Here is an 11,729-nt window from a genome sequence, read left to right as displayed (position 1 = left end):
GGTCGCCAGACATGCCGAGTTAGCCAAGACCGCGCGCACTGGGCCTGGTAGCTGGCGTAGGAAGATGCGCGGGAACAGAAATCCGCCTTCATCCGAGCCTAACAGCGACAGCATTTTGTCCATCAAATCCACTGCCGTGCCATCGCCCAGCCCGGGAAGGGAAAGGAGTCTGTCTGCTCTCTCCGAGTCCGATAAACTGAACCTCCTGAGCAGAAGCTGTTTGAGCGCGTCGTATTTCCCGCCTTGTGGAGGCGCCCGCAAGAGCTGCATCGCGCGACGTGTAGTCTGCTGGTCGAGGGACGCCATGACCATGTAGTATTTCGGCTCATCGGCAGTGATTCCCCGTAGGTGGAAAAGCGCTTCCACGTGCTGGAACCACGAAGCCGGGTCGCTCTGCCAGAACTTTGGTAGCCTCGCGGCAGAGGTGGCGGCTGCAACTTGCGGGAGTTGGGGCGAGGTGGCGGAGGAAGACACCTCTTCATCCGTTAGCCGAATCATGATCACGTCGGGGTCACCAATGTGGCAGTCAAAAGGAGCACACACGATTGACTGTAGATATGTCTTTATTCCAACTGCCAACAAGTAGATCTGAACAGTTACAACTTTGTGCTAAAAAACCTTGACATAACCACGCCCCCTACTACATGCCTGTTGGGTGAGAAGCATGGTCCTAGTGTCCACCACAACACCTTATTAAATCACAATTAATTTGAATCCCGAAGAACAAGTTGACGTCAGCAAGGGCTATAAAATGGCTGACCAGATGATGCCAAGTTAGCAGGGTAGAATTTCTCTTAGATTTGCTGAACTGGCTATTTCTGCATTACAGTGATATGCTCATATTTCTCAACAAGAATCAGTAAGCTGTCGGTAGTCCAATGTGGGGACACAATCTCTCACACTCCCCTGTCTTCCCGTCTGCTGTTGTGTTACCACATTAAACATATAAGACAACTTTTACCAATATTCAATAATAAAAATACATCAGTGAGGAAAATCCGGTTTTCCTTCAAACATTAAATTTAATCAAGAAACATTGAGGCAATTTGTGCCACAACTTGAATAAAATGACAACAGTTGATTAATTTGTGAATTTTCCCCATCGTTGCTCAAGGAACTCTAGTCCAATGCCTTTTCCTGGCGCCTCATTATCTACTGAGAATACGTTAAAACAGTTAGAACTAGGAAATAAAACTGGAATAACGCAAATGCTCATCCTCTGCATTCACACTATTGTTTGCATTGTGATGTGACATCAACACGCTCAGAGCACCATGAGATGGTGGGCTGCCACTGAATATTGAATTTGCTAAACGGTGCCGGCAAGCTACTGAACCCAGACCACCACAAAACAACCTGACAGATTGACAGACAGGCCATGACGGATTCTGGCTTTTGGGCCATTTGCACACAAAATGCCAAAATGCAGCTGTGATCCAAACATACCAGGCCATGTTTATGTTGCTGTGATGTTCAACAGCTGTAAACATGTCACTTCAAGGTTCACTGCGCTGTGAACACTTGAATCCATTCGACTTGGCAGACAAGTCACCCAGATAACCAACACAAAATGTACCCAAAATAGTTAGAGAGAAATGTGTGTGAAAACACCCGTCCATTAGCTTCCATCTATATAACCTTGTGTTAATGGGAATTCGACATGGTCCTTTCAATGACAATTTGTGGTTGATTCTGTTAATTCATATTCTGTCACAGCTTTGCACATCTGATAATTAACTATTAATTTGATAACATTGAACAGAACCTATACTGTCTTAATGTTATCAATGTGGTTGCCTTCGGGCTAAAGAGCAGTATAAAAAGAACTGTGGTTACAGCATCGTGTTGACATAAACCCTCGACGTTACAGCAACGTGGCAATGAAGCCTTCCACAACTGTCAGGAAACCTCAGTGAAATGTAAAGGATATGTGAAAATGAATACTACTGCAGCAAATGAAGATAACAGAGAGCAGCCAAGTTATGCATTTACACAATTCCAGTTAGAACAGGTTTTAGATGCCAGTTATTTGCAACATTTCTTTTTGCAATTTCGATGCTCCGTCCTCACTGCAGAATGTCACGCTCCAGTTATATTCTCACAATTTTGTACCAATGCAACAGAACAATATTTTCGACGGATTGTTCTACACGAGGCATTTCGGTTGTACTGTAGTGAAAAGTGCTGTGTTTGCATCTAGCATGTAACGTGACCTCTCTGAAAGAAACCAAATATCTTGCTAACGTACAGCGCTTTGCAGTGAGTGTGCACCCGCAAAGGTCTGCTTCATCACACTGAGAATATTAGGTGAAGCAAGGGGTGTGCCTCATACTAAATTCAAGTTGGTTTGTTTTTTCCAGACGTGGGAAGGGGGGGTTACTATTACAATGTACTTTCTCTATCATTCTGCAGAGTAAGGAGGGTGCAAATCACGTCCAAATTCTGTCATGGATTTTTTTTTTAACAGATCTTTTCGAATGAAGCGGCTATACTGTAGCTCCCTCTTGAGAAAGCTTTGTAATACATGATTCTCCATATAAACAGACAGGCCGGCGCTCCGTGTATAGTATGTAACGTCTAGTTATGTTGTCGCAGCTAAAAACATTTGATCCGGTACGATCGCTTTTAAAACCAGGTAGCTCGAAATAATTTGCTTTTCTATCTTATGTCCTGCATACCCAACAGGTCAAACCGCATAACGAAGACAATCATCGTCATAAATTGGCGAGATAAATGACATTCGTGTCCATTGTTCCAACATTGTTAGAATAAAGAAGGAAGGGCGACTAGGAAAGTAAAATCATTCGGAACACAGTTGACGCCTCTACAGTGGAAGCCGATGTAGGCCCCCCTGAAGCGGACGATAAGGTTCGCTCATACGCTTTAAACACTCCGTTTGTTTTCTGCAGACGCGCTTTAAACTTTCGTAGTTAGCTTTTCCACGTAGCTACGAGAGTAGCAGGCTGTATGCAGCAAACTGTGTTTTTGGTGTGTGGGAGCTTACCAAGAGAAGTTGGGAAAGTTGTGCTCCGCCATAACTTCAGGAAAAAGTGGCGTCGGTGACATCATCATATTTGCAACGCATTAAAAAAAAGACCAAGCGACTGGCACAAAAAGCGCATTTCCCGTAAAATGTCGCGATAATGGACGGCGTGAAGGTCACAAGCTGCTCGCCTCAAAAGCTAAGAAAAGTTTGATCCACAACCGTCTGGTTTTGAAGTCCAACTTGATCGGTCCTTTGAAAAGTGACACGATGAGTTGTATTCATTGTTATATTGGGTTGAGCGAGGCACTCCTACGTTTTCATTCCGACCCGTTTCCTGAATACTTTCGTCTGATCATCTGTATTTATTTACAATGGAAGGTAAAGGGTTTGACTCTCGGAGTCCAGCGTCCGACTGACGACAGCGATTGAAACGAGAGCCTGCAATCAAAACGAGCGACGAGAATCAGTCCCACGGCTGTAAGGCCCTCCCACGCCAACCATAATGTTATGCCCCCTAGCACCAGAGAAACACAGCTAAATCAGAGAACAAAAGCTTATACAGTATTGCGTGCCAGGCCGGGGTGATCAGTGGGTATTTTCGAGCTTGTATATTACACTAATTAATAATCCCGCAAACAATAAAGGAGTGTACTGTACGCCGTAGTTTTAAACATCAACAAGAATCAGCTTTTGCAACATCAACTCTTAACAACGTAAGTGCGACACCATCTGGACATTTGAGGGCAGTGCAACGGGATTTTCATGATGGATTCAAGTAGCCCGTGGAATTTCAAAGTGTCTTGTAAAATTCTCGTACACGAGGGGTCCGTCCCCAAGTCTGGTCCAAAAGACCCTCTCTACACACAGTTTTAAATGTCTCCCATCAACACACCAGTAATTTGAATCTGGAGGGAGACATCTAAAACAGGCTGGATAGGGGCTGTCAAGGACCGCCCCCCGTAGTACACTGTAAAAAAACAAACACAATAGAATTTTTTTTATGGGCGGGGTGGCGCTAAAGCTGTAATTTCAGTTGAAACAACTTGAAAATATAAACTATTTACATTTATGGTAACAGTTTTAATTAGAACCATCCAAATGCAATGTTTTTATCAATTTTCTGTAATGTATAAACCAGGAGTGTCAAAGTCATTTTCATCACGAATGATATATTAGTGCTGATTCCCGTCAGAGGGCCATTGTAACTTCCAATCATAATGGAATCACTTCATCACTTTACTGCATATACCTGTGCATTTTACAGAAAAAAAGAGTTTGAAATCAGTCATTCAAATGATCCATCCATCCATTTTCTATACTGTACAGCTTCTCCTGTTCATGGTCGCTGGTGAACTGCAGCATATCCCAGATGACTTTTGGTTAATAATTTTTTTTTATTTCACATTTATCCAGGTAAGGCAATTTAGACTAAATTTTCAATTTCATTGCTGAGCAGACAGCAGAGTTAAACAAAGCAAAAATTACACACGGAACTGGTGCCCAGTCAATCTGGGGGAACGGATGACCATTCACATCAGTACTGAGTGGGAAATCAGCCCATACTGCTTGCACCAAAGTCAGGCAAATGTGCTGTAACACTATCATTGATTATAGAAAACAGTGACAATCATATTGTTGCCTGGATTGCTCAAGAGCCTTTATTTTAAAACATCCTGATTTGGACAGGTTTTCTGAATTTTCTTTGTCAATTACATTTGTAAAGAGGAGACACTTACACAAGTAGCAATTTCCCTGTTAGTCGGATTTTAAATTGTAAATTGCCACCCCATGTGGAATAGTCCCACAGTGGTTGATGTTACTGCCCGAGTTTTAAAGTGAAAACATTTTTTTAAACATATAAAATACAACTGTGAATGTCTTTAGATGGCAGAAGTGCACACTCACCATCTGATCACCATTTCTGAAGTGTCCACTTCTGCTTAGCGAGAGCAGAGGCCCATATGTTCGATGAGTCCGGAAGCTTGTCTAAACTTGGGTTGACTTTTGGCATAAAACGACGGCATCGGCACCCTCGTCAATGTCTTCATTGATCCTGATCCTGATTGTTTTGTTGAGGAGTGGAAGTAGTTGATGATGTAAAAACCTCAAAATAACTGCTCACTTTCTCTCCACCTATCTAAAAATGTCACTGTCATCTACATTGAGAAACATGGCATTCCATCTATCAAATGTCTAAAATGTGAATATTGCTCCTGTGAAATAAGGGCAGGGCTTAGTCACGGTGGAATATTTTAAGGCACTCCACCCTGTGTATATTTGTACAGCACTTCTCCTCTATGGCAACATGGAGAACATCACCTCTTTGTTTCTAAAGTATATGACACATGTTACTTAATTGATTTGATTATGTACACGTTTCGGTTATAATATAGTATACATCCCATGTGAAATAGTAAATGTCATCTCTGAGCGTTGATGGCATTCCACCTTAAGTGTGGAGCAGACTGCATCTTTCTCTCATATTGATTTTGACTGAGCACTCAGGTTTGTTTGTTGGGATCCTTGCAGGCAGTCATTCCACTTAATTTGATTATTCTGCCACTGTTCTCTTGCGTTTGGAAAGATAATGTCAAAATTATATGTTCACAAGCTGACACATTTCCTTCTATATTGTCTAAGTCCTCTAGTTAAGTTTTAAAGAGCAGTTTGGAGTTCTATTGTATATGTTTTTCAGTGTGACTAAATTATCGTATTGTAGTAAATGTCATGTTAAGATTATTAATTATTGAAAAGCATTCATTTTTGTTTGAACGCTCAATTGAAATGCTGTATTTAGCCATGAAGCAGTGTTTCCCCAACCAGAAGTGCGCATAGCCGTGGAGGCACTTGAGCACATTGTAGGGGTATGCGGAGACATGCAATAATTTATTTCCTAGATTAATAACGTGTGGCACAGCCACGCCAACATCATGAAAGCTCAAATGACTGATGAAAAGAAAGCAAAACTGCTCTTGTGGGTCTTAATATTATTGTGGTTCTGTGTTTTGTTCCTGATATTCAGAATTTAAAAGCCAGTTTTAAGGGATTCAGTTCTTTTGAGGTAAATATTGTAAAATATTGAGTTATATACAACAAAGTCTTTTTAAAAAATTAAAGTACTTATTCCTATTTTTCCCATTTTTTGGAAGTTTTTATTTTCAAGGCAACATATTTATTTTTATGTTTCATTTGAGTTAGAAAAATGACGATACTCAAGAAATAAATACTGTATTCATGTTAGTTAATGAATAAAATGATTTTCATTTAATAATCAGCTGTGTTCCGTTCCACCTTTGGAGAATCATCAACACATACAAGTTAAGGGCTACTTATGCTAATTAAAAAAAAAAAAAAAAAAAACGGCTTGGAGATACTGCACCTACGCCAAAAAGGTAGAGAACCATTCAACTCAACTGTATTTATAGAGCACTTTAAAACAACCATCGCTGTATACAAAGTGCTGTACATGGAGCAAAAATAATTAAGACAAAACAACAAACAATAAATTGATAACAAAGACAGTCGAAAGCATGAAAAACAGTAAAACTAAAAAACAAGTCCAGGCTGAGTCAAAAGTCAATCAATAAAAATTTGTTTGAAGACGAGTTTTAAAAATAGGCAGCGAGAGGGCTTGCCAAACATTCAGCGGGAGTTCATCCCAAAGTGAGGGACCAGCAAAGGAAAAGGCTCAATCCCCTATGAGCCTCCGCTTACTTCTCGGTACCTCTAATAGTGTCTGGTCCACAGACCTGAGGCAAGTGCGTAAGGGCAGAGGAGCTCAGAAAGGTAAGGTAGGGCGAGGCCATTTAAAGATTTGAAAACAAAAAAAAAAAATAGGATCTTGAAGAGAACTATAAAATATATAGGGAGCCAGTGAAGCGATCCCAGAATATGAGTTATGTGCTCCCTCATGCGAGTACCATTCAAGAGGTGAGCAGCAGCATTCTGGACCAACTGCAGACACTTAATGGAGGATTGGCTGAGCCCAAAGTAAAATGCATTACAGTAATTCAGCTGGGATGTGACGAAGGCATGAGAGACTGTTTCAAAGTGCTCTTTAGAAAGGACAGGCTTTAATTACGTTAGGCAGCTGCCTTAGATGAAAGAAGATGGATTTAACAATGGCACCAATTTGCCGGTCCAATTTACAACCACTGTCCAGTTTAAGACCCAAGTTTGAGACTCTTGGCTTAAGATAAGGGGGCCCAGGGGGCCAAAGTCCGCAGGATGGGCTGTACAAGGGCCACTGGGACCAAACACCACCACTTCTGCATTCTTTTCATTGAAATTCAAGAAATTCAGTGCCATCCAATTCTTGATTTCCTCTAGAGAGGATAAAAGTGGCCTCAAATAATAATAATAAAAAAGGTTATCTTATCTTAATGAGAGGCTTCAAAAGAATTTAACACAGCTGAACATGGACAGAGGGGTCATACGTGGTATTTTAAACAAGAGTCCTAGCTGTAGAAAACTTATCAATGAAAAACTGAAGGAATCTGTTGCATATTTCGGGTGAAGAGTCTGAGCAAATTGGCTGAGGGGGTTTTAGTACAGAATCAATAGTTTTAAATAGTACACGTGGGTTTTGACAATTAGCCTGAATTAGTTTTGATAAATGTTCTCTTTTGGTCTCTCCAACTGCTTAGCTGCACAGGTTCTGTCATGATAAACCAAGGCTCAGGTCTAGCTTTGACAGCACAGTTTTTCATGGACCCACCGAATCCATGAAAGCATGGCAGGATAAGTGAATGGGCTTTTGACACTGGCAGCCCATGACAGTATCATTCATTCATTTTCCGATCCGCTTATCCTCACAAGGGTCGCAGGGGGTGCAGGAGACTATCCCAGCTGTCTACGGGCAGTAGGCGGGGGACACCCTGAATCGGTTGCCAGCCATTCGCAGAGCACACAGAGACAAACAACCATCCGCGCTCACACTCACACCTAGGGACAATTTAGAGCATTCAGTAATAATAGACTGAATAACCCTGTTTGAATGTTTTTTTTTATTTTAATAAAAGCAATGTAAAAGTGGTGTGAGTCTGTGTAGACTTCTATAACTTTGCTGCTGTGAATTGAATTGCGAATTTCTCCATTGCGAGACTAATAAAGGTTTTCTTTTCTTATAATTCCAATCACATTGTCACTGAATTTTTATAAAAGCATACAATTAGTTAAATCACTTTAAACATTATTATTATTATTATTATTATTATTATTATTATTACTACTACAGTACGACTGTCATTCAATTTAAGGAAGAAAATGCTGTTTTGTCCAGCTGATTGGTTCATTCATAGAGGCGGTGTCCAGAACCTGTCGCATTTCATTGGTTGCTATCAAAGCACTCAGCCAATCATAGCGATTTTCTGTACTCATTTCCGTGAATGACAATTGAGGAACTTCTGCTCATGCTCACACCGCATGTAGCGCAAAGGAGGAGGCGTAAACACTGACAGAGCTTCGAACTAGCGAGGTAAGCAAGAAACCCCAATTGTAAACTGCTCGTTCGATATTTAATTCTGACGTATGTCGAAAGCATAACAACTATGAAGTCATGTACCAGGTGAAATTGACACTTGGTTGATTTGTTTCCGGCAACTTGTCCGGTTGGGGCTCGTTTACGGAGCATCGGGACCCCGTCAGGCCTGCTAATAGCAGGCATAACGACTTCGGCGTGTTTTTCCTGCGCGGGAAATGTTCGTTTTATATGTAGATTTCCTCTAGAAGCTCAACTTGAAGCATTTGCGAAAGTCGTTTGTTGCGTTATTTGCCGGTGAACGCTTTTTCTTGCCGGGGGCGGGAGCTGTATCGTCGACTGAAGCGTGCCTCTTGGTCGTGGTCGTGCGTGCGCTGTTGTGTTAGCGTGGGTTAGCACGAATGTGCTCTCTCGCGACTGCGTAGCAACATCAACGTGACTAGGCCCACGTTAGCGTAGCTTCAACCTTTAGCGCTGAATTGTTTTCCAGCCTCAACGAAGCAGTTTAGTCGTTATGATCATCCTTTAGACAGACCAAAATGTTTCTTCAAGTTGACTTAGTGCTGTAAAAAAAGGCTATCGTGACAATGTTGTCATAGTGAACGCTCACAAAACCACGACTTCCTGCCATAGCCATTTTATGTGACGCTCTGCCTTGAACGGGTGATGCCAAAGCGCGTGTTAGGAATTGCAGTTAGTTTGTCGGTACGTGAAAAATGTAGGCATGCTTACCTTCGGTTTGATGCAACGCGTTTGTTTGCTCTCTGACAACAAAGGTAATTGGAAAAACATGCCTCCCAATGCGTCGTTTACCACATGTCTACTGTTGGGTATTAAAACGAGGGGCTTGATTACACATTAACCCACAATCTTCCTGACTTGATGTCTTCAGCACCGTCTGCAAACTGATGTTCGGCCAATGGCGTTCAGAGCATGATTCCATACTGTAAGTTAGCTGCATAGTTGTAGATGAAGCTGAATCCCTCATGCTAAAGCAACCCCTTTGGTGGTTGTAGATTAGACAACCCTTGCCCAGGATAATATAGCGTGCTAGATGTGTCCATCCCAGATACGTTTAGTTTTAAATTCAAAGTTTGGCCCTCAAGTCAAAAGTTGGATTCTAAGCAGTGGATTTGATTGCACTTTTCCAAGTGATGTTTGTGTGAATAGAATGCTGGTATTGAAATGCTGTGTTTGTCTGTTCAGGTTATGGAGATGAGCTGCAGCAGCGAGTGCTTCGGATGTGGCCGCTCAGGGCACTGGATCAAACATTGCCCCAATGTGTGTGGTAGTGGCTCACGAGGACGTAGCCGGGGCAGGGGACGAGGCAAGGGTACTACCTATTATTTAGACCACTCCCGCAATTGGATTTGAATAAGATCTTTTCATTGCACATTTAATTTGGCGTCTTTGCTTGCGTTTGTTTAACATAACTCATGGTAGCACTTGCAAGTTGTAATATCTTAACTGCTGGTGTGTGTCAATCCAGACATGACCTGCTATCGGTGTGGAGACGTAGGGCACTTGGCGAGGGACTGTGACCAACCTGAGGACGGTGAGCATTGCCCTCTACTTAGTTGAGGTTGCGATTGAAGATGAGGTCACAAATTGAAGCCCCATGTCAGTTAATATCTGTGGGGAAGTTGTTGACACTTTGACCCTCCTCCTTCTCTGCCTGTTCAGCGTGCTACAACTGCCACAGGACTGGCCACATTTCTCGTGACTGCAAAGAGCCCAAAAAGGAGAGGGAGCAACTCTGCTACACCTGTGGCAAGTCAGGTCACATGGCCCGGGATTGCGACGCCAACGAGCAAAAGTGCTACTCCTGCGGCGGCTTTGGCCACATCCAAAAGCTTTGTGACAAGGTGAAATGTTACAGGTCAGTGTTTGCTATCCTGTGCTATTATCTTGGTGAAACACTTGCACGTGGCCCTAACCGAGATATTGTCCTCTGTAGGTGTGGAGAAATTGGTCACGTTGCGGTGCACTGCACTAAAGCCAGCGAGACCAACTGCTACAAATGTGGAAAGGCGGGCCACCTGGCAAAAGAGTGCACCTGCGAAGACACCGCATAATTGGTGCCCTCTGTTGCCCCTCCTTTTTTTTCAGATTGATGGTTGGTTGTATTATTTTTCTCTGAATCCTCTTCACTGGCCAAAGGTTGGCCAATAGAGGCTAGTCCCGGGCCAGTGAGCCTCTCGACATGTAATGAAAGGGGTGAAAAAAATCTTTCTGCATTCAACGCAAAAATGTTTTAGTTTGGTAGCGGTGTTATGTATAATGCTTTGTTAAAGGATCCCCCCCTTTCCAAGCCACTGGTGATCAGAGATGAATCGATGGGACTAAACATGGGAATCTGTTGGACCTCTGAGCTTGTGGAAGTGAATATCTTGCCAAGAGATAAAAGGGAGTAAATGGAAACCGAACTTCCATGTATGGGTATTTTGATTTGTTTTTAGTGGGTTGAGTTGGCCATGGGAGAATGACATGGAAACATTTCATATCATGATGCATTTCAGCACTACACGCAGCTAAGCAGGAGCCGACATTTTCTCTTGCAAAGACACAAAGCATTTTGGAGGTAGAAAAAGAGCAACCTCTATCATAGAACTCTGTTTACAATTTAAAAAAAATCGACCTGGTAGGCCAAGGTAGGTGTTTCCTTTAAAATGGCCTTGGAATTGTTTTTGTTCTTTTTACCTTGACAAATTTAAAGCCGCCATGACCAGTTGTCAGAACAGGTGAATTTGGAGTTATTTCGGAATGAAACGTTTTCACAGAAATCAAAATGTTATTTTTGTACAATATCACTTAGACTACTGTATAAATACCATTTGCTTGTACTCAGTTTTTAAGTCGGAAGGAAAGTGCAACTGAAGTCCTAGAAAATAGAAATGTAATTTTAAGCTATCAATAAAGCTGGAGGAGCACGGAGAGGAGCGTGTCTGAATTCTTTGCGTCTCGTTTTACTGATCATTGTGGTATGACTGGAGTGCCGTGAGTGAAGCATTTACTCTTTGGGTATGCTGCAATAGACAGGTGCACTTGAGGTGATTGTAGTAATTTAAGTCAAACTTGTACGTGGACCCGGGAGCGTGTAGACAAGAGTATATCAGGTTTCCCTTTCAAATATCATCCCCTGCGGCAAATAAGCGAGCAGCGCCGCCGTAGCAGTAAAATGGAGAACCCGAAAGGAGTCTAGGTGGAGCGCACGCTGCAAAAACAATCGCTACAAGTCAATCCCACTACCTGAAAAAAGCGCTC

General features: G+C 42.3%; 2 protein-coding genes across 5 annotated transcripts in view; one reads left to right on the top strand and one right to left on the bottom strand.

Moving 5' to 3' along the window:
• Window positions 1-3,478, bottom strand: part of raf1a (Raf-1 proto-oncogene, serine/threonine kinase a) — a 16,863-nt gene extending 13,385 nt beyond the window's left edge. Inside the window, exon 1 of one of the 3 annotated variants that reach the window (XM_019856585.1) lies at window positions 3,005-3,478. The gene's annotated coding sequence lies outside the window, so the exon portion shown is untranslated. The remainder of the gene's footprint in view (window positions 1-3,004) is intronic. The other 2 variants (XM_019856584.1, XM_019856586.1) reach the window with 2 other exon arrangements.
• Window positions 3,479-8,355: 4,877 nt separating this feature from the next.
• Window positions 8,356-11,414, top strand: cnbpa (CCHC-type zinc finger, nucleic acid binding protein a). 2 transcript variants are annotated; one of them, XM_019856550.1, is made up of 5 exons: window positions 8,356-8,462; window positions 9,672-9,792; window positions 9,955-10,020; window positions 10,149-10,344; window positions 10,423-11,414. In XM_019856550.1, the coding sequence occupies exons 2-5, from the start codon at window positions 9,675-9,677 to the stop codon at window positions 10,538-10,540; spliced, it is 498 nt and encodes a 165-aa protein (XP_019712109.1). In that variant the 5' UTR covers window positions 8,356-8,462; window positions 9,672-9,674; the 3' UTR covers window positions 10,541-11,414. The 2 variants fall into 2 exon arrangements, with proteins under 2 accessions (XP_019712109.1, XP_019712108.1); XM_019856549.1 differs by having other exon boundaries at window positions 9,672-9,798.
• Window positions 11,415-11,729: the final 315 nt, after the last annotated feature.

The sequence above is a fragment of the Hippocampus comes genome, unplaced genomic scaffold (assembly GCF_001891065.2).
Source record: "Hippocampus comes isolate QL1 unplaced genomic scaffold, H_comes_QL1_v1.1 scaffold283, whole genome shotgun sequence".
Taxonomy (NCBI): domain Eukaryota; kingdom Metazoa; phylum Chordata; class Actinopteri; order Syngnathiformes; family Syngnathidae; genus Hippocampus; species Hippocampus comes.
Note: the sequence above shows the minus strand (reverse complement) of the source record. Positions and strands in the feature narration are given on the sequence as shown.